The following is a 23,749-nucleotide window of genomic DNA, read 5'->3' on the forward strand; positions in this document are numbered from 1 at the left end:
TGTTCGTGAACACCTTAATGAGAAAGTAAAGTCTTATTACAGATGGAGGGGTAAAACAAACTCATTTCCTGCATCTACAAATAATTTACTGTAATGCTCTTAAACCGATAGCAGAAAAAAACAAAAAACAGGATTTTATATACCTACCGGTAAATCCTTTTCTCCTAGTCCGTAGAGGATGTTGGGGTCCATATAAATACCATGGGGTATAGACGCGTCCTGTGGAGCCCTTGGCACTATAAAATCTTAATAGTGTGGGCTGGCTCCTCCCTCTATGCCCATCCTCCAGACCTCAGTTTAGGAACTGTGCCGAGGAGACAGACATCTTCGAGAGAAGACTACATATATATGGCGAGATTTACGCCAACTCACACTGCATTTATAACAGTGCAACCAGCATATAACCAAACGAAACGTGCCAATATGCATGAACAAAAGGTGGCAGCAACAGCTGCCATTACTTAACAAGTAATAACCGTGCAGGAAACAGAAGCACTGGGCGGGCGCCCAACATCCTCTACGGACTAGGAGAAAAGGATTTACCGGTAGGTATATAAAATCCTGTTTTATCTTACGTCCTAGAGGATGTTGGGGTCCATATAAATACCATGGGGATGATACCAAAGCTCTCACTAGGGGAGGGAAAGTGCAGATGTTCCCTGCAAAACTGAATGACCAAATTGAAGGTCTTCAGAGGCCAAAGTATCAAACTTGTAGAATTTAGCAAACGTATTTGACCCTGACCAAGTAGCTGCTCGGCAAAGTTGAACAGCCGAGACACCCCGGGCAGCCGCCCAGGAAGAACCCACTTTACGAGTAGAGTGAGCTTTAACCGATTTTGGTGCTGGCAAACCTGCCTTAGAATAAGCATGTTGGATTGTACATCTGATCCAGCAAGATATAGTCTGCTTTGTGGCAGGACACCCAATCTTTTTGGGATCATGAAGCACGAACAGTGCTTCTGTCTTTTGAAGAGGAGCAGTCCTCTTAACGTAAATCTGCAACGCTCGGACCACGTCCAAGGACTTTGCTGAAATAGACGTGTCAGTAGCCACTGGCACTACAATAGGTTGGTTGATATGAAACGCAGATACAACCTTAGGAAGAAATTGCTGACACGTATGTAGCTCTATTCTCATGAAAAATTAAGTAGGGGCTCTTATGAGACAAGGCCTCCAATTCTGATGCCAAGGCCAACAGAGTGACCACCTTCCATGTAAGTAACTTTAAATCTACCTCCCTTAAAGGTTCAAACCAGTCCGATTGCAGGAATTGCAATACCACATCAAGATCCCAAGGCTCCGTAGAAGGCACAAAAGGAGGTTGGAATTGCAGAACACCTTGTAAGAAAGTCTTAACCTCAGGGAGTGCAGCCAATTGTTTCTGGAAGATAGACAAGGCCGAAATCTGGACCTTGAGCGAGCCTAATTTTAGGCCCACATCCACACCTGACTGCAGAAAAAGGAGCAAGCAACCTAATTGGAACTTCTCCGTAGGAAGCTTCTTGGATTCACACCAAGACACATATTTTCTCCAAATACGATGGTAATGTTTTGACGTTACCACTTTCCTACCCTGAATAAGCGTAGGAATGACTTTGTCCGGAATTCCCTTTCCGAGCTAAGATCTGGCGTACGACCTCTATCCCATCAAACGTAGTTGCTGTAAGCTTGGGCAAAGAACTGGTTCCTGCCGACGCTAGTCGACTTGGCGAGGAAGAATGCTTGGAACTCTTAGAATTAAACTGAGATTTCAATAGTAGACTCTCCCCAGCCCTCTTGGGGTCTCGATCAGAGCTTGTGATCTTGCTAGTGGAACCGGAGGGAATACTTCCCTTAACTAACACGCCCTTAGAACCCCACTTGGGCTTTCTTGCCACTGTGTGTGGCCTTGTCCACTTGGAACAAGGGGGGTAATTCCAAGTTGATCGCAGCAGGAAATTTTTTAGCAGTTGGGCAAAACCATGTGCACTGCAGGGGGGGCAGATATAACATGTGCAGAGAGATCAGATTTGGGTGGGTTATTTTATTTCTGTGCAGGGTAATACTGGCTGCTTTATTTTTACACTGCAAATTAGATTGCAGATTGAACACACCACACCCAAATCTAACTCTCTCTGCACATGTTATATCTGCCTCCCCTGCAGTGCACATGGTTTTGCCCAGTTGCTAACAGAATTCCTGCTGCGATCAACTTGGAATTACCCCCAATGTGTCTATAACCTAATTTTGAGGTAAAGCGGTCTTATGACCCCTTGATGGACGTTTCAAAGGTCTTGTGTCCTTGCTGGAACTTTCCAACGGAACTTTAGTTGACGTAGACCTAGATGTCTGTTTTTTCGTCTTTTCCGAATGTTGTGTGAAGAAGCGCTCTTGGCCTTGATACCCTTCCTCAGAAGATCTTTCTTCAATTTCTCTATTGACAGAGGCAGATCCAGGTCTGATTCCTGAACCTGCGTCCCACGTGTAGAAATGACTTGTTCCCTCTCAATGGGGATGATTTCCAAGCATATGGCTAACGGCGTACCCACTTTAACATCCAAAGATGTGTAGTGAACGTCAAGTTGTAGAGACTTCTCAGGAAGGATTAGAGGTTGAATATTTAATTCCCCTACGGCTGAGCTGCAAGACAATACCTTGTCAGTGGAGATGTCCACATCTGGACAAGAAACCTCTGTATCAGGAAGAGGTCCAATGACCTCTGGAAGTGCATTTAAATAAGATTTTACTCACCGGTAAATCTATTTCTCGTAGTCCGTAGTGGATGCTGGGAACTCCGAAAGGACCATGTGGAATAGCGGGCTCCGAAGGAGGCTGGGCACTCTAGAAAGATTTATGACTACCTGGTGTGCACTGGCTCCTCCCACTATGACCCTCCTCCAAGCCTCAGTTAGGACACTGTGCCCGGACGAGCTGACATAATAAGGAAGGATTTTGAATCCCGGGTAAGACTCATACCAGCCACACCAATCACACCGTACAACTCGTGATACTATATCCAGTTTGACAGTATGAAAACAACTGAGCCTCTCAACAGATGGCTCAACAATAACCCTTTAGTTAGCAATAACTATTTACAAGTATTGCAGACAATCCGCACTTGGGATGGGCGCCCAGCATCCACTACGGACTACGAGAAATAGATTTACCGGTGAGTAAAATCTTATTTTCTCTGACGTCCTAGTGGATGCTGGGAACTCCGAAAGGACCATGGGGATTATACCAAAGCTCCCAAACAGGCGGGAGAGTGCGGATGACTCTGCAGCACCGAATGAGAGAACTCAAGGTCCTCCTCAGCCAGGGTATCAAATTTGTAGAATTTTGCAAACGTGTTTGCCCCTGACCAAGTAACAGCTCGCAAAGTTGTACAGCCGAGACCCCTCGGGCAGCCGCCCAAGATGAGCCCACCTTCCCTGTGGAATGGGCTTTCACTGATTTAGGATGCGGCAGTCCAGCCGCAGAATGCGCCTGCTGAATCGTGTCACAGATCCAGCGAGCGATAGTCTGCTTAGAAGCAGGAGCACCCAACCTGTTGGGTGCATACAGGACAAATAGCGAGTCAATTTTCCTGACTCTAGCCGTCCTGGAAACATAATTTTTCAAGGCCCTGACTACGTCCAGTAACTTGGAATCCACCAAGTCCCTAGTAGCCGCAGGCACCACAATAGGTTGGTTCAAGTGAAAAGCTGATACCACCTTAGGGAGAAACTGGGGACGAGTCCTCAATTCTGCCCCATCCATATGGAAAATCAGATAAGGACTTTTATATGACAAAGCCGCCAATTCTGATACACGCCTGGCCGAAACCAAGGCCAATAACATGACCACTTTCAACTGAGATATTTTAGATCCACGGTTTTTAGTGGTTCAAACCAATGTGATTTTTAAGAAACTCAACACCACGTTGAGATCCCAAGGTGCCACTGGAGGCACAACCGGGGGCTGAATATGCAGCACTCCTTTTACAATGTCTGAACTTCAGGTACTGAAGCTAATTCTTTCTGGAAGAAAATCGACAGAGCCGAGATCTGTATCTTAATGGAGCCTAATTTTAGGCCCATAGACACTCCTGCTTGTAGGAAATGCAGAAATCGACCTAGTTGAAATTCCTCTGTTGGGGCCTTTTTTGGCCTCACACCAAGCAACATATTTCCGCCATATGCGGTGATAATGTTTTGCAGTTACATCTTTCCTGGCTTGAATCAGCGTAGGAAAGACTTCCTCCGGACTGCCCTTTTCCTTTAGGATCCGGCGTTCAACCGCCATGCCATCAAAACGTAGCCGCGGTAAGTCTTGGACCAGACAGGGCCCCTGCTGCAGCAGGTCCTGTCTGAGCGGCAGAGGCCATGGGTCCTCTGATATATTTTCTTGAAGTTCTGGGTACCAGGCTCTTCTTGGCCAATCCGGAACCACGAGTATCGTTCTTACTCCTCGCCTTCTTATTATTCTCAGTACCTTTGGTATGAGAGGCAGAGGGGGAAACACATAAACCGACTGGTACACCCACGGTGTTACCAGAGCGTCCACAGCTATCGCCTGAAGGTCCCTTGACCTGGCGCAATATCTTTTATAGCTTTTTGTTGAGGCGGGACGCCTTCATGTCCACCTGTGGCCTTTCCCAATGGTGTACAATCCTTTGGAAGACTTCTGGATGAAGTCCCCACACTCTCGGGTGGAAGTCGTGTCTGCTGAGAAGATCTGCTTCCCAGTTGTCCACTCCGGGAATGAACACTGCTGACAGTGCTAACACATGATTTTCCGCCCATCGGAGAATCCTTGTGGCTTCTGCCATCGCCATCCTGCTTCTTGTGCCGCCCTGTTGGTTTACATGGGCGACTGCCGTGATGTTGCCTGATTGGATCAGGACCGGCTGGTTTTAAAGCAGAGGCCTTGCCTGACTCAGGGCATTGTAATGGCCCTCTGTTCCAGAATATTTATGTAGGGAAGTCACCTGACTTGACCAAAGTCCCTGGAAGTTTCTTCCCTGTGTGACTGCCCCCCAGCCTCAAAGGCTGGCAACCATGGTCACTAGGACCTAGTCCTGTATGTCGAACCTGCGGCCCTCTTGAAGATGGGCACTCTGCAGCTACTACAGTAGAGATACCCTGGTCCTTGGAGACAGGGTTATCAGCCTAATGCATCTGAAGATGCGACCCGGACCACTTGTCTAACAGGTCCCCCTGAAAAATTCTTGCATGGAACCTGCCGAATGGGATTGCTTCGTAGGAAGCTACCATTTTTCCCAGGACTCGCGTGCAATGATCCTTCGATACCTGTTTTGGCTTCAGGAGGTCTCTGACTAGAGATGACAGCTCCTTGGCTTTCTCCTCCGGGAGAAACACTTATTTCTGGTCTGTGTCCAGAACCATCCCCAGGAACAGTAGACGTGTCGTAGGAACCAGCTGTGACTCTGGACTGTTTAGAATCCAACCGTGCTGTTGTAGCACTTTCCAAAATAGTGCTACCCCGACTAGGAACTGCTCCTTGGACCTCGCCCTTATAAGGAGATTGTCCAAGTACGGGATAATTAAAACTCCCCTTTTTCGAAGGAGTATCATCATTCCGGCCATTACCTTGGTAACACCCTCGGTGCCATGTACAGTCCAAACGGCAGAGTCTGGACTTGGTAATGGTAATCCTGTACCACAAATCTGAGGTACTCCTGGCGGGGATAGTAAATAGGGACATGCAGGTAAGCATCCTTGATGTCCCGGGATACCATGTAATCCCCCTCGTCCAGGTTTGCAATAACCGCCCTGAGCGATTCCATCTTGAACTTGAATTTTTTATGTATGTGTTCAAGGATTTTAATATAAAAAAGGGTCACACCGAACCATGCGGTTTCGGTACCCCAAACCGTGTGGAATAGTAACCCAGTCCTTGTTGAAGTAGGGGCACCTTAAGAATTACCTGCTGGGAATACAGCTTATTAATTGCCTCTAGCACAGCCTCCCTGCCTGAGGGAGTTGTCGGCAAGGCATATTTGAGGAAACGGCGGGGGGAAGACATCTCGAATTCCATCTTGTACCCCTGAAATACTACTTGAATGAAACAGGGATCCACCTGTGAGCGAGCCCACTGATCGCTGAAATTTTTGAGACGGCCCCTACCGTACCTGGCTACACCTGTGGAGCCCCCGCGTCATGCTGTGGACTCAGAGGAAGCGAGAGAAGAATTATGATTCTGGGAACAGGCTGACTGGTGCAGCTTTTTCCCTCTTCCCTTGTCTCTGTACAGAAAGGAAGCGCCTTTGACCCGCTTGCTTTTCTGAAGCCGAAAGGACTGTACCTGATAATACAGTGCTTTCTTAGTCTGTGAGGAAAACTGAGGTAAAAATATTTCTTCCCAGCTGTTGCTGCGGATACGAGGTCCCAGAGACCATCCCCAAATAATTCCTCACCCTTATAAGGCAGAATCTCTATGCGCCTTTTAAGGTCAGCATCACCTGTCCAGTGACAGGTCTCTAATACCCTCCTGACAGAATGGACATTACATTCATTTTGGATGCCAGCCGGCAAAATATCCCTCTGTGCATCCCTCATATATAAGACGACGTCTTTAATATGTTCTCATGTTAGCAAACTAGTATGTTTGACAGGGTCACCGACCACGCTGCAGCAGCACGCTCTGCAGGTTTCAGTCTAGTACCTGAGTGTGTAAATACAGACTTCAGGATAGCCTCCTGCTTTTTATCAACAGGTACCTTCAAAGTGGCCGTTACTAAAACGGTAGTGCCACCTATTCTGACAACCGTGTGAGCGCCTTATCCACTTTAGGGGATATCTCCCAGCGTAACTTATCCTCTGGCGGGAAAAGGTACGCCATCAGTAACTTTTTAGAAATTACCAGTTTCTTATCATGGGGAACCCACGCTTTTCACACACTTGATTCATTCATCTGATGGGGGAACAAAACATTGCCTGCTTTTTCTCCCCAAACATAAAAACCCATTTTTAGAGGTTAATGTCAGAAATGTGTAACACATTTTTTATTGCCGGGATCAAGTCACGGATGTTCCTAGTGGATTGTGTATATGTCTCAACCTTGTCGACACTGGAGTCAGACTCCGTGTCGACATCTGTGTCTGCCATCTGAATGAGCGGGCGTTTTTGAGCCCCTGATGGCCTTTGAGACGCCTGGGCAGGCACGGGCTGAGAAGCCGGCTGTCCCACAGCTGTTACGTCATCCACCCTTTTATGTAAGGAGTTGACACTGTCGGTTAATACCTTTTACCTAACCATCCACTCTGGTGTCGGCCCCACAGGGGGCGACATCACATTTATCGGCATCTGCTCCGTCACTATATAAGCCTCCTCCTCAAACATGTCGACACAGCTGTACCGACACACCGCACACACACAGGGAATGCTCTGACTGAGGACAGGACCCACAAAGCCCTTTGGGGAGACAGAGAGAGAGTATGCCAGCACACACCAGAGCGCTATATAATGTGGGGATTAACACTATAACTGAGTGAATTTTCCCCCATAGCTGCTTGTATATACAATATTGCGCCTAAATTTAGTGCCCCCCCTCTCTTTTTAACCCCTTTGAGCCTGAAAACTACAGGGGAGAGCCTGGGGAGCTTTCTTCCAGCTGCACTGTGAAGAGAAAATGGCGCCAGTGTGTCTGAGGGAGATAGCCTTGCCCCTTTTCCGCGGCCTATTCTCCCGCTTTTTTCTGGATTCTGGCAGGGGTATTTACCACATATATATAGCCTCTGGGGCTATATATTGTGGTATTTTTGCCAGCCAAGGTGTTTTTATTGCTGCTCAGGGCGCCCCCCCCCAAGCGCCCTGCACCCTCAGTGACCGGAGTGTGAAGTGTGCCTGAGTAACAATGGCGCACAGCTGCAGTGCTGTGCGCTACCTTGGTGAAGACTGATGTCTTCTGCCGCCGTTTTTCCGGACCTCTTCTTGCTTCTGGCTCTGTAAGGGGGACGGCGGTGCGGCTCCGGGACCGAACACCAAGGACTGGGCCTGCGGTCGATCCCTCTGGAGCTAATGGTGTCCAGTAGCCTAAGAAGCCCAATCCGGCTGCAAGCAGGCGAGTTCGCTTCTTCTCCCCTTAGTCCCTCGCTGCAGTGAGCCTGTTGCCAGCAGGTCTCACTGAAAATAAAAAACCTAAATCTATACTTTCTTTCTAAGGGCTCAGGAGAGCCCCTAGTGTGCATCCAACCTCGGCCGGGCACAAGATCTAACTGAGGCTTGGAGGAGGGTCATAGTGGGAGGAGCCAGTGCACACCAGGTAGTCATAAATCTTTCTAGAGTGCCCAGCCTCCTTCGGAGCCCGCTAGTCCCCATGGTCCTTTCGGAGTTCCCAGCATCCACTAGGACGTCAGAGAAATAATACTTCATTGCCAAACATGTTTGGGCTAGAAACAAAGGACAAACGAGGTGTAGGCAGAGTCCTACTAGTCTTATGCTGCATTCAGACTGCAAATGCCGGATCCTACCCGGTAAGACAAACGTGTACTTACCGGGTGGGATCCGGCATTTGTACTCCGCTGCTGGCTTTCCGACCCGGCAATATACCGGGTCGGTTGCCATAACAACGGAGCGCGCAGCAGCAGCAGGGGCGGGGGTGGAGGCGGCGTCGGGAGATGAGCTCATCTCCAGCGCCGCCTCTCCCTATCGTGTGAATGGGAACCGTGTCGCATCGACACGGCTCCCATTCACACCGCACCTGACCCGGTAATCAACCCGGGTAAAACCCTTCTTTTTTACCGGGTTGATTTACCGGGTCAGGCGACCCGCTAAATCGGCCAGTGTGCTTTCACATCGCACACTGACCCGGTTCGACACGGCAATATGCCGTGTTGGTACCGGGTTATTTGTGCGATGTGAAAGGGGTATTAGAGACTTTCTTCTGAATTTTAGACAGAGATTTAATAACTTTTCCTAACGTTTTTTGAAAAGTCTGCCAGGTGGGAGCTTCTAAGATGGTGTGGCAATCCCTATCGGTAGTGGATTGTGGTCTCCCCCCTGACTGAACTCCCGGCTGGGAGCCCCAGCGTCATGTTGACGTGGATGGCGGAACAGCTGCAGTTTTCTGTTCCTGAGCAACTCCCGTTGCAGGTTTTCCTCCTCTCCCCCAACCCCTTCCTCTACCAAAGAAGGGGGCGGAGCCTCCGGCCCTCCCGCCTCAAAAGGAATTTTGTTGCGGGCCAAAATATGGTTTCTTTGCAGGAGGCGCTGCGGAAGGAAGAAAGGATGACTTACCCGATGTTGTCTTAGATATCCACTTATCTAATGAGTCCCCAAAGAGGGCTTCCCCTTTATAAGGGAGGGATTCTACATTTTTCTTAGATTCTGCGTCCGCTGCCCACTGGTTTAACCAGAGGCCTCTGCGCGCCGACATCGCCATAGATTACGATCGTGCAGCCATTAAACCAGTGTCCTTAATGGCCCCAACCATGAATCCCACAGAATCCTTTATATGACCTATGGTTGTGATAAGTTCAGCCTTGTCAATTGTGTCTATATTCTCTATTAGATTGTCTGTGTATTTTTCAATAGCATTTGAAACCCATGCTGCCGCAACAGTGGGTCTGATAATAGTACCGCTAGCTGTATAAATAGATTTAGGCGTAGTCTCAAGCTTGCGGTCAGCCGGTTCTTTTAACAAAGCCGTGCCTGGGACGGGTAAGGTAATCTTTTTCGATAATCTGGACATGGAAGCATCCACCAAGGGAGAATTTTCCCACTTCGCTCTATCATCCTGTGGAAAGGAATAGGCTATCAAGAATCTTTTAGGAATCTGAAATTTCTTGTCAGGGCATTTCCAGGCAGCTTCAAACATAGCATTCAATTCATCTGAAACAGGAAAAGTAATCACAGGTTTCTTTTTCACTTCTGCTGGAGGGTCATCTGTGATTTCCAACACCTCTCTGATGTTTGTAATCATGGACTGAATGCTTTTTGAAAGGGTAGCATCCGCTCCCCTCATGCCATCAACGTCCCCCGTGTCGTCATCAGTGTCTGTGTCGACATTAATTATGCGTGCCAGAGAACGCTTTGAAATAGCTGAGAGGGGTTGATGTGAGGCAGGAGATGAGCCCGTGTATAAGGCATCTTCCACAGATCTCCTCCAACCTTTATATTCATTTTCAGATTGAGTAAATCTCTCATTCAACTGTGCAATCATCAATTTAATGCCACCCAAACCCTCAGTGTCCATTACAGTGGGATTGGGCACCCTTTCATCATCCTGTTGCAGGAACATATCACCAGACGACAAACAGTCTGCATTGTCTGAATCATTCTTATTTGACATGTTACTGTGCTTACACACACACACACAGGGTATTTATAATAAACAATTCTCTCACGGAGACCTTCAGAGTAACACAGAAGGAAGAGCCAGCCTCATCCAGCGTTTTTTAGAAGTATTCAATTAAACCTTCTACGCCACTTTTGTAACCCAATAGGTTATTCTATCACATATACCTGTATAGCAATATAGCAATACATATACCTGTATAGCAATATCACAGAAGCACCAACAGTACCCCCCCCCCCTTTTTCTATAACACCCTGGTACCACAGTGAGTTATGAGGGAGGACAGCTTCCAAGCAGCCTGTTCACAGCGGTGACTGTAGGTTAAAATGGCGCTGGTGTGATGCTGGATCTGAAATGAGAAGCCCCTCCCTCAACATGCTGCGGCTCTCCCGCGTTTTTAATATTTATACTGGCCTGAGGGAATTATTGTTAACAGAGAGTTTTTCTCCCCCGTGTATTGTAGTGACCAGTGTGGGGACTATAGCCAGCTCAGAGCGCCCCTCCTGCGCTCTGCACCCGTGTGCTGTGTAAAGTGAACTGGCGGAGCACACCCTGTTGCTATGCTCCATTCCCCTCAGCCACCATTAACACCAGCTTTCCGTTCTAACTGATCGCTGGTGTGTAGTACCCACCACCATGTCACCTTCTGGCAGCTGCAGGGGGTGGCGGCTGGTGCTGCGGGAGTGAGCGTTCGCTATCGGGTCTATGCGATCATCACCCTCAGGAGCTAATGGTGTCTTGTCAGCGGGAGCAGGAGCCATTAACTCTTCAGGAAGTTGGTTCCTGCTCCTTCCCCCTGCTTCCCACGAAGCAGGGAGGCTGTTGCCAGCAGCCTGCGTCCGGCTCGCTCGGCACAATTTCTAAACTGAGGTCTGGAGTAGGGGCATAGAGGGAGGAGCCAGCCCACACTATTAAGATTTTATAGTGCCAAAGGCTCTACAGGACCCGTCTATACCCCATGGTATTTATATGGACCCCAACATCCTCTAGGACGTAAGAGAGAGAAAAAAATCAGAAGCAAAATCAATGCCCGCCTTTAGTACATTACACGTACCGTTTTCATCAATGGTAAAATCAAAGCCGTTTTTCTTGAATATTTCTAGGTTGTCCATCAGAACAATCTCATTGACAGCAGTTAGATTCAATTTCTGAGGTCTGGGATTACAGTGGAATAAAAATAAAATAATTAATTGCCAGTTAAAGCCGAAATTTATATATACATGAAGGGGCAGACCTAGCATATGGCTACGCTGTTTAAGTTTTCAAGAAAGTGCAACTATATGCAAACAATGAGCAAAACTACAGATTTAAAAATAAAAATAAAAACAGTGCATGACCCCCTGCCTATCTTTGCTCCAAGAACACGCCCTCAAGCCACCAGGATACATGTTGAGCTCCAATTGATAGAAAGCTCTTTTTAAATGTATTACCCACATAAGTTTGTACATTGCAATAGCAACTCTTCCCCCACCGCCTCCCCTCTGTTCCCACAACTTTTGTTTTACAATTTTTTACTAAATATTCCTTGGTATTATAAGTATATTGCAAAAACTGTACACTTTGATTTTTTCATTATGCATTAAAAAAAACGTGCAAGGCTTTACAAAGATAATAGGGGCAATGTACTAAACCTTCTAGAGAGAAGAGGAGGCGTGAAGAAGATGCCCATTCAGACTAATTAGCTTTTCCATCAAATTATAGCGAGCCCTCTTTTTACGATTCTCCCCCAATGAAATATACGTTATGGTAAGAACTTACCGTTGATAACGTGATTTCTCTTATGTCTACAGGTATCCACAGGATAACATTGGGATATTGTCGAGCGACAACGAAAATGGCACCAACACGGTCACGAGCTTTCTGGCCTCCCAGGATGCATTGGGGCCTCCACTATATAGTCCCGCCAACTGACTCAGTCAGATCAGTTCTTTCCACAGCGATTTTAGGCAGGAACATCAGGCAGAGATCTGTTTAGGCGATAAGAACACACATGCACACCCTTCCATACAAGAAGGAAGAGGTTTTAGTGATTGTCTAGATCCTCAAATCAGATGCGTCAGGGTGGGATCCCTGTGGATACCTGTGGACATAAGAGAAATCACGTTATCAACGGTAAGTTCTTACCATAAACGTATATTTCTCTGGCTGGGTCCACAGGATTATACACAGGATAACATTGGGATTCCCAAAGCCATTTTAGTGGTGGGGACGCTCCTGATTGCACAGGAGGACCTTTCGCCCGAAGTCTGTGTCATGAGAGGCAAAAGTATCCAAGGCATAATGTCTAGTGAATGTGTTTATGGAAGACCATGTGGCTGCCTTACATATCTGTTCTGCTGAAGCACCTTGTTGTGCTGCCCAAGAAGGACCTACCTTACGTGTAGAGTGTGCAGAGACATTAGCCGGAATAGGGAGATCTGCATGAGAATAAGCTTCTGATACAGGTTGAGTATCCCTTATCCAAAATGCTTGGGACCAGAGGTATTTTGGATATCGGATTTTTCCGTATTTTGGAATAATTGCATACCATAATGAGATATCATGGTGATGGGACCTAAATCTAAGCACAGAATGCATTTATGTTTCATATACACCTTATACACACAGCCTGAAGGTCATTTTAGCCAATATTTTTTATAACTTTGTACATTAAACAAAGTGTGTCTACATTCACACAATTCATGTATTTTTCATATACACCTTATACACACAGCCTGAAGGTCATTTAATACAATATTTTTAATAACTTTGTGTATTAAACAAAGTTTGTGTACATTGAGTCATCAAAAAACAAAAGTTTCACTACCTCACTTTCACTCAAAAAAGTCCGTATTTCGGAATATTCCGTATTTCGGAATATTTGGATATGGGATACTCAACCTGTATTACCATTCGGAGCCATCTCGCCAGCGTCTGTTTACTAGCAGGCCATCCCTTTCTATGGAATCCGTAGAGGATGAAGAGAGAATCTGTTTTCCTGATGGCACTAGTACGATCTATGTAGATTCTTAAAGCCCGGACCACGTCCAGCGACGCTTCTCCCGCAGATAGTCCCGATACCTGAAAAGCTGGGACTACAATCTCTTCATTCAGGTGAAACTTTGAAACCACCTTTGGAAGATAACTAGATCTCGTTCTGAGAACTGCTCTGTCTGGAAAAAAACTTAGGAAAGAAGACTTAAATGATAATGCTCCTAAATCTGACACTCTTCTGGCTGACACCATTGCCAGTAAAAAAAGAACTTTAACCGTTAACCACTTAAGATCTGCTCTCTCAAGTGGTTCAAACAGAGGACCCTGGAGAAATTTAAGAACTAAATTCAAATCCCAGGGAGCTGCAGGAGGAACAAATGGAGGTTGAATATGTACTACTCCTTGAAAAAATGTACGTACATCCTGTAAATCAGCAATCTTCTGCTGAAACCATACAGTTAACGCTGAAACTTAAACCCTCAAGGAAGCAACTTTCAACCCATTATCCAATCCTGCCTGAAGGAAATCCAAAATCCTAGCTACTTTAAAAGAGCTCGGATTTAAATTTTTTCCAGTACACCAGTGAATATAGATAGGCTTGCCATATTCTATAATACACACGGGCCGAAGAAGGCTTTCTTGCTCTAAGCATAGTTTGGATTACTTGTTTCGAAAATCCTTTAGGATAGAGGTTTCAACAGCCACGCCGTCAAAGATAGGCGATCCAGATGACTGTGACAACAAGGACCCTGTATTAGCAGATCTGGACGTTGAGGGAGCAGTATCGGTGCTTCCATGGACATTCTCAACAGATCTGTGTACCAATGCCTTCTTGGCCAAGCTGGAGCTATTAGAATGATTGCTCCTTTTGCCTGTTTTATCTTTCTCACTACTCTGGGTAACAGAGATATTGGAGGGAACAGATATGCCAGCTGAAACCTCCATTCTACTGACAGTGCGTCTACGAGGACCGCTCCTGGGTCCTCTGTTCTCGATCCGTACCTCGGAACTTTGTTGTTTAGACGAGACGCCATAAGGTCTATCTCCGGTAGACCCCATCTGTTCACCAGTGTCTGAAACACTTCTGGGTGTAGTGCCCATTCGGTTTCCTGAATGGTGTGCCGACTGAGAAAATCCGCTTCCCAATTTAGTACACCCGGGACAAATACTGCTGACAATGCCGGGAGATGGAGTTCTGCCCATCTTAGAATGGGACTTACTTCCTCCATCAGACTCTTGCTGTGAGTTCCTCCCTTCCGAGTACCCCCCCCCAGCCTTGCAGGCTGGCATCTGTTGTCAGGACTTGCCACTCTTATCCAAAAGGGTCTCCCCTTGTTTAAATGGTCTGTCTGTAGCCACCACGCTAGAGACCTTTTTACATTTACTGGAATCTTTATCATCTGCTTCTTTATCGTCTGATAATTTCCGTTCCATTTGGTCAGAATAAGGTGCTGCAATGGTCTGGAGTGGAATTGCGCATATTCCACCATGTCGAAGGTTGATACCATCAGACCCAACAGTCGCATTGCTGCATGGACTGACATTGTCTGGGCTTGCAACGCTTCCTGAGCCATGACCTGCACCTTGACTATCTTTTTCTCTGGTAAAAGAACTTTCTGTAGGTCTGAATCCAATATGGCCCCCAAATGAACCATCCGCTGTGACGGATTCAGGGACGACTTTTCCCAATTTATGAGCCACCCGTGTCTCTGTAAACAAACTATCGTCTGTTGAAGATGGCTCAACAGTAAATCTTGTGACTGTGCTAAGATTAACAGGTCGTCGAGGTATGGGAATATTCTTATCCCCTGTTTGCGCAGACAAGCTGCCATAACCACCATGATCTTGGTAAACACCCTGGGTGCTGTAGCTAGCCCGAAAGGCAGAGCTTGGAACTGGAAATGTTCCTGGAGTATGGCAAACCTGAGGTAACACTGATGTGACAGTGCTATAGGCACATGTAGGTAAGCATCCCGTACATCCAGAGATACCATGTTATCTCCGGGTTCCATAGCCAACATTATGGAGCGTAACGTCTCCATGTGGAACTTCGGGATCCATATGTATTTGTTCAGCATTTTCAGATTTAGAATTGGTCGATATGACCCATTTGGCTTCTGGATTAGAAATAGATTGGAGTAAAACCCCTGTCCCCTTTGTGATGGAGGTACTGGGACAATCACACCTGACTGCAGTAATTTTTGGACTGCTTCTTGCAGGGCATTGGCCTTCGACTCTATACGAGATGGGCTGGTGCAAAAAAATCTTTGAGGAGGCTGCCTCCTGAATGGGAACCCATACCCCTGAGATACTACCTTCTGCACCCAAGCATCTGTTGTTGACTGCTGCCATATGTGTGCAAAAAGAAGGAGTCGGCCCCCAACCCTGGAATCCTCCAGGCGGAGGCCCGTCTCTTCAGGCTGATGGTTTCTGTTCAGGCTTGGAAGCTGGCTTTTTGCTAGCCCACTGCTTCCTACCCCTGGTTTTGAACTGGGGTTGCTTAAGGCTCCTCTTTAGCTTTCGCTTTGCCAACGAAATGAGCAAAATTTTAAACCCTTGGACTTAGGGTTATAAGCAGCCGGAAATCTGACCTTTTTCGAATCAGCCTCTGATTCTAGGATATCCGATAAAAGGCAATGCTTCCAATTCTTTCTTGGACTCCGCATCTGCCTTCCAGGTACGTAGCCAAACTGCTCTGCGAGCGACTACTGTCAAGGCTGAAGCTTTAGAAGCAACTGTTCCTACATCAATTGCTGCTTCTTCCAAATACTGGGCAGATTGTCTTAAACAGCAAAAACGATCCTCCTGCTCCCTAGTAGGAGAAGGGATGTCATTCTCTAGTTCCTCTATCCATTCGCCCATTGCCTTTGCTATCCAAGCCGAAGCCATAGCAGGTCTTACCACTGCTCCTACTAGAGAAAAAATATTTTTCAAAAGGCTATCTACCCTTCTGTCTGTGACATCATTTAGTGAGGTAGACGACAGTGGTAAAGCAGATTTATGCACGAGTCGCAGAACATGTGCATCTACTTTTGGAGGAACTTCTCTTTTCGAACAATCCACAGCTGGAAATGGATAATAAGAATCCCATCTTTTAGGAATCTTAAACTTTTTACTGGGCGCCTCCCATGACTCATCCATCATTTCAGTCAGCTCATCTGACGCTGGGAATTCAGCTTTCACTGACTTTGTTCGCTTAAATACAGGTGCTTTAGTTTTTAACACTATCTTGGCTGGCTCTTCCAACGAGAGAACAGCCTTCACAGTATTAATAAGTTCAGCTACATCTTCTGAACTAAAGCTCTGCGACTGATCATCATACGGAGTTGAATCTATTGTATCATCATCATCCGGTGTATCATCTTGTGTGGTCTGCCACACAGACGTATCTGTCTTAGTCTTACCTGTCCCTTGGTTGCTTGTAGAGGCTACTGGAACCAAACCATAGGAAGGGAGCTGCATGTATGGGTTCGTAGTGTAACCTAACTCTTGAGGTGGTGCTACTGGAGTTTACCTGTCCGCTATTGAAGATAGAGTCTTTGCGAACATATTCCATGGTGGCTCTGTTGGTGGTTGAACCAACTCCTGTTTTTTACTTCGCTGAAAAGTGAAACAGTTTGCACACAAACCCTTATAAGTGACCAATTGATTCATATCAATAACCTCTGACTTACAAGATAAGCATGTTAGGGCTGTAGGAGTGCTTGACAAATTCTCCTCATCACTTTTGCCGCTCACAGACACGGTATTAACCTGTTATTGACTACACAATTTGTGACTGAAAATCACCCTATATGTCAGTATATAGAGGTGAGATCAATCTGACCACAGTGCACCTGATTTGAGGGTCAGAACAGGACTGACATTACACAGAAAAAGTCAGCACACATACTAGCAGTCAGTCACATGTTAAAGCATTAGACATTGCCATATGAGAATACAACCTCCATAACAACTTATACATAAGTAGGAAAATTGTACTTCTGTTTTAACTGGTTCTTTTTTTTCAACATAACATGCAGAAAACACAGTAATACACAGGTCTCATATGCAATAGGTACTAAAAATTAACAACGCATACTAAGAAGTAGAGAGAATTTTAGTACTGTATACCCTGCCTCCGGAGAGCGGGATACAGGGAGACTCACCACACTTCCATATCCAAGCACATACGCTCGTAAGACGCTGAGTGGATTCAGACGCTACTGGTGTACACTGCCGCTCTTGATAACTGATAACGGACACGGACGCTCACCAACGGACACGGACGCTGAGCGACTTCCACGTGTATGCAGACGCTAAGGCCTGCGACTCGGTCTGGCGGGTTTATCTCCAGTGTACACAACCGCAGCGTCTAAGCTGCGACCGAGCACACTCGTGGTAGCGTCTGAGCCGGAAGTGAGGTCATTCAGTTCATGAAACGAGAGACACTCGGGAACTGGCCATGAACTCGGAGGAGGGGCGGCCAGGAGAGCGTCTGAATCCCCCTCTTGACTTAAACTCCCAAGATCGCGGCCTCTATCTAGTCCTGGCGCCTATGATCCCAGGAACGTAGCGCTGTCGCACTCTAGATGTTCGGCGCATCAACACACTGTTTGTAGTCTCCACCAAACAGTGTAGCTGTGTCCTGACCCCTCTAGTAAGAGGAAGTCCATAGACTCACCGTCTCCCCATGCTCCGGACACAGCCTGGTTACGTCTGCTGGACCTGCTAGAACATCCGACACAGACGCCCGTCGAGACAGCACTGATACCCGAAGGTAAGCGTTGTTGCGACCCGGTGGGGAGTTGTTGGAGCGACTCTTCTAGAATGCGTTTAAGACACTGTTAAGAGAAGTCGCTCAAAAAAACAAAACAATATAGTAAGTCTATAAAAAAAAAATATATAAAAGCTTGAGGCTGCTCTCACAGCAGCCCTGTGACCATGCGGCTTCCTGCCGCACCAAGCAAAAAACTGATCTGACTGAGTCAGTGGGCGGGACTATATAGTGGAGGCCCCAATGCATCCTGGGAGGCCAGAAAGCTCGTGACCGTGTTGGTGCCATTTTCGCTGTCGCTCGACAATATCCCAATGTTATACTGTGGATAATCATGTGGACCCAGCCAGAGAAAGTAGCTATTTCCCGTTACTGGACATTGCTGGGTCCTCCTAACCTCACCCCAAAGCAGCAGAATACCCTGCACCGACTACAGTTTTGCTACTGGAGTGTGTTTTTTTATGTTGTAAAAACTGATGAGCCCTCATACACCTAACCTCAATATGTCCTCAGCCACAAGTGAGCCGCGCCAAGTGGGCTAGCGTAGCGACTATTAAATATGGTGTTTTGCTGCATCTGCGGTGTGAATAATACACAATCTGTGTCAGAGATGCCGGGCTGCGACTAACTGCACAGGAATTAGTATTAAATATGTACAAAGTCGCAAATAAAGCACAATGGAAGTTGGCGTGAAAAACAGTTGCGGCCACTGCACTATAGCACTTTGCACAGATGTGTCCGTATATCTTTGCGATTGCATTTGCAATGAGGATTGACAGGAAGGGACAGATTGGGGGTGGTAACATGGTGTTAGCAGGGAGTGGTAGTAAACGCAGGCACGTCATGGCCGGTTACAGGGCATGTATGTGATGTCAGCTGTGAGCTCCTGCGTAACAAAACTTGGCGCCTGTGTGACTACTGCTGTGTTAAGTCTGCATTGCGATAGACTTGCGTTTGCTCCGGTGGGTGACTATTTTCATTTCTGGGCAGCAGCTTCACTTTCCAACCTTAGCAGTTGCGTAGCGCAGAAAACCGCAATTGTATTAGCTTATAACTCTGAATTAGGCCCTACATGCATTGGCGTTTCTATCATGGGTGCAATGTATGCAGTGAACACGGGCCCCTGGGTCCAGGTGGGGCCCACACCGCACACATTGCACCCATGTTGTTTTAACACTTACCTTTCTGGAGTCCCAAGACGGGAGCTGCAGACACAGGAGCCGTGGCAAAAGTCTCTCCCAAAATGGCCTCTGCCCATGCGCAGTACAGAATTTGTCTCCGGACCATGGCGGGCGCCATGTATCTGAAGACCTGCGCATGCGCACAATGCCGGAGTCTACCACGCCATGGAGAGGAGGGGGCCTACCCGGAATCTGTACACTGGCCCCCTCCTCTCTTAAAACGCCACCCCCTTCCCCTCCGCCCCACCTATGTGCATTATGTATATTAATATTCATAATGGGACAAGTAGGAGATTCAAAGAGTCTTTAAGTTTTACACTTACATGATGAGCCTCTGTCCTTGTAGAACAGTGTCCTGTTGTAACATCTCAAAGTTATACTTCTCATCAGTTGCATGTTGGTCAATAATGAAGAGGTCAGAATCCAGCTTGGTTATTATGAAACCCAGATTAAATTGGCCAATAATTTCCATTTCTGCAAACATCTCCTTACTGTAAATCATGGAAGAGAAAATGATGGTGTTATATTTATACACTGTACACTTTTTAAAAATATTGTGTTTGTACACTGCCAATTCACTGCAGAAATTTAGTAAAGTATTAAAGCACTTCTACACTCAAAGGAAATACTGTAATTTGTTATAGTGGACGGTGATCTTCACCATCATGTCTTTTCTCCAGTAACTCACATCTGAACACCATGCTGGAGTAGTTCTACCATGCACGGCTATATTTCTGTAATAGGCTACTCCTGGCTAGATGAAAATGCAGCACCTATATTGGAGGCTGCAGTCCCAACAAACTACTCTGTCATCCACAACCCAAGACTGGACCACAGGCGTCGCAGTGTGGCTATCTGCGTCAAAAAAAAGACCTTAAACTTAGGGTCCACCCTATTGAAATGACTCACTCATTCGAGTGCATTGCTGCCCGGAGTTCGACAGGATTGGGTTTCAGAGTACTTCTCATTTACCGGCCACCTGGAGACAGAAAGATCTTTCTACAAGAAATTGCAGACCAGTTGCTGGCCTGGTTCTGGAACATCAAAGACGGCTCATCCTCGGGGATTTCAATGCATGGGTGGATGATGAGCTCTCACACCTTGGCCAAGACCTCCAGTGCACAATGAATGATCTGGGCTTCACACAAGTCATTCCTTCTGCCACACATAAAAGTGGTCACACTCTTGATCTTGTCTTTCAGATTGGATTAGAAGTCACTGACCTAAAAATAAACCCAGTCATCTGGTCAGACCACCACTCCCTTTGGTTCACAGTTGCAACCCCCTCAAATAAGATCTCTGCCCGTGGAGTTGACCAGGTATCGTCCAAGGAGGGGTATGACTCCCCAGGCTCTAACAGCAAATCTGGATCTCTCTCCTATACTGGGTGTCACAACTGAGGGCCTGAGCTGACGGAAGGCAGCCTCAGTTGTAGGGGCCTGAGATGTACCGGAACCTGGGAGGTTGTATCAGACCCCTGGACATGTAAGTAACATGAAGAGAAACCGCCCGAAGGCGTGACCACGACAACTTGAGTAAAAGTCAATGATATTTATTTATGACAAACTCCATGCATCACAGTAGCAGTAAAAAGTAACATAAAAATCAGCAGAGAAATAATAATACAGTTCCTGGGTACTACAGGGTGGCAGGGGCCACAGAGCTCTGGTGGTATGAGACAGTTCTTATTATCTGCAAGTTGGAAAGTCCTTACCAGGCTCAACTGTAGCAATGAGGAAAGCCCAGGGTCGTACCAGCTGGTGTTCCAGGGAAAGCTGGACTGCTGTAGATAAAATGCTGCTGTGGGTACTGGTTAGAACCAGACAGGTGTTGGCACGGAGTGGATACTGGCTGGAACCAGTTAAATAATAAATAAAGCTTGAGAGCGATGCAATGTAGATGAAATGTAGAATTTGAGAGCGGAGAAATAATAATACCGGTGGAGAGTGGTAAACTGCAGAAAGGACACCGGCCCTTTAAGAGAAGCTGTACACTGCTGGAAGCTGAGCTGGAAGCAGGTGATGTTGTAGCTGGAAACAGGTGAGTCCAGAATGGATCGGAGAGTCAGGCTACACCGCAGATGGAATGCTGGTGCGGGTCTCTATAGCAGAAGTCTGGAGACAGGAGCTGGAACCTGGAAGACATTCACAGAAGAGAGACAAACTGGAACTAGGTTTGACAACCAAAGCACTGACGCCTTCCTTGCTCAGGCACAACCTATTTATACCTGCAGCAAGGAAGGCATTGGCTAGGCAATTATGCAAATTAATAATACTGACAACGGATTGGTAGGAATGATCAGCTGACAAAATCCAAGATGGCTGCGCCCATGCAGACACTTGGAGGGAAGTTTGGATTGTAATCCATGTGGTCTGGAAAACAGTAATGGCGGCGCCGGCCACCGGAGACAGGAGACGCCAGGCTGACAGATGCACATCCGACCACGCGGACACAGCGGAGGCCGCGGCTGACGTAATCGCCACTCTGAATGCAGAAGCTCAGGGACGGCGGCGGAGGCCGCGGGAGACGCCATGCCAGATGTATAAGGCGTTACTGTGACTGCGTCCAGAGAGACAGGAGAGGATGCGGGAATGTGCACATCAGGATAACAGATGGGATCCGGTCCTGGAGCGCTGAGCCAGCCTTAGGAGGCATCTGAAAGGTAAGAAATGGCGTCCAGATACCCGGATCGTGACAGCACCCCCCCCTTTAGGAGTGGCCCCAGGACACTTCTTTGGCTTTTGAGGAAACTTGGAATGGAATCTCCGGACCAAGGCAGGAGCATGGACATCAGAAGCATTGGTCCATGAACGTTCCTCAGGGCCATAACCCTTCCAGTCAATAAGATACTGAAGTTGACCGTAACGGTGACGTGAGTCCAGGATCTTGGCTACTTCATACTGGGAACTCTTAACCTCAAATTCTTCGTGGATAACCATACCCGATCACCCACCTTGAGAGCAGGAACTGCTCGACGCTTCTTATCCGCAAACTTCTTGTACCTGAACGATGCCTTGAGCAGAGCTGATCGTACGCTCTTCCAGATATTGGCAAACTGATGCAAGGTGATATCCACTGCGGGAACAGAAGTTGCTGGAAGCGGTTGGAACTCAGGGACTTTAGGGTGGAATCCAAAGTTGGTGAAGAATGGTGTTGAAGAAGATGAAGAATGATACTGGTTGTTATGACAGAACTCGGCCCAGGGAAGTAATTGAACCCAGTCATCTTGAGAGGAGGACACATAGATGCGGAGGAAGGACTCCAAGTCCTGATTCACCCTCTCAGTTTGACCATTGGTCTGAGGATGGTAAGCCGTGGAAAACTTTAGCTTGACTTGGAGGGCTTGACATAAACTTCGCCAGAATTTGGCTGTGAATTGAACTCCTCGATCTGAGATAATTTCTTCTGGAAGACCGTGGAGTCGAAAGATCTCTTGTATGAATACTTGAGCCAACTTGGAAGCTGACGGAAGACCGGTGAGAGGAATGAAGTGTGCCATCTTGGTGAACCGGTCAACTACCACCCAGATGGTATTAAACTTGTTGCACATGGGCAAATCTGTAATAAAATCCATCGACAAATGGGTCCATGGTCGACGGGGAACAGATAGTGGAACCAGCTGCCCCGCAGGCGACTGGCGGGATACTTTATGTTGAGCACACTTTGGGCAAGATGCAATAAACTCCAAAACGTCCTTTTTCAGAGTTGGCCACCAATAGGACCTAGAGATAAACTCCAGGGTTTTTTGGATACCTGTATGTCCGGCAAAGCGGGAAGCATGGGCCCAAAGCATGAGCTTCTTCCTTAGTGTCGGCTTCACAAAACTTTTCCCTGATGGGGGCGTAGAGTCCATCCCTACCGTGGAGAATGCCAACGGACTTATAATAGGATGCTTGTCTGAAGACTCTGACTCATTTTCTTGCTCCCATGAGCGGGAAAGGGCATCGGCCTTGCGATTCTGAGAGCCCGGACAGAACTGGAGTTTAAAGTCGAACCTGGAAAAGAAAAGTGCCCATCTGGCCTGACGAGGGTTGAGACATTGTGCGCCTTTCAGATACAGAAGGTTCTTGTGGTCTGTAAGGATGGTGATTGAATGAGAAGCTCCCTCCAACAGATATCTCCACTCCTCTAGAGCGAGCTTGATGGCTAGCAACTCCTGGTCGCCAATGGCATAGTTGCGCTCCGCTGGGGAGAACTTCCGTGAGAAGAAACTGCAAGGATGTAAATGGCCATCTTTAGCCCTCTGAGATAACACCGCTCCTACTCCAACGGAGGAGGCATCCACCTCTAGGATGAAAGGAGAGTCGATGTCAGGCTGTTTCAGGACAGGCGCAGAGATGAACCTCTGTTTTAAAAGATGAAAAGCTTGCATGGCTTCTTCAGACCACTTGGACGGGTTAGCACCCTTCTTGGTGAAAGCAGTAATAGGCGCCACAATGGTGGAAAAGTCTCGTATAAACTTTCGGTAATAATTGGCGAACCCTAAGAACCTCTGGACCCCTTTGAGGGTTAAGGGTACCGGCCAATTCTGGATTGCTTGTAGTTTCTCAGGATCCATC

General features: G+C 47.1%; 1 protein-coding gene across 2 annotated transcripts in view; it reads right to left on the reverse strand.

Annotated features, from left to right (window-relative positions):
- Positions 1 to 23,749, reverse strand: part of PMS2 (PMS1 homolog 2, mismatch repair system component) — a 292,359-nt gene that overhangs the window by 38,591 nt on the left and 230,019 nt on the right. For both annotated transcript variants that reach the window (XM_063934476.1, XM_063934475.1), the window contains 2 exons: positions 19,514 to 19,681; positions 11,335 to 11,435 (listed from right to left, as the gene is read on the reverse strand). In XM_063934476.1, the coding sequence (XP_063790546.1) occupies positions 11,335 to 11,435; positions 19,514 to 19,681 (269 nt within the window). The remainder of the gene's footprint in view (positions 1 to 11,334; positions 11,436 to 19,513; positions 19,682 to 23,749) is intronic.

This window comes from Pseudophryne corroboree, chromosome 7, assembly GCF_028390025.1.
Source record: "Pseudophryne corroboree isolate aPseCor3 chromosome 7, aPseCor3.hap2, whole genome shotgun sequence".
Classification (NCBI taxonomy): domain Eukaryota; kingdom Metazoa; phylum Chordata; class Amphibia; order Anura; family Myobatrachidae; genus Pseudophryne; species Pseudophryne corroboree.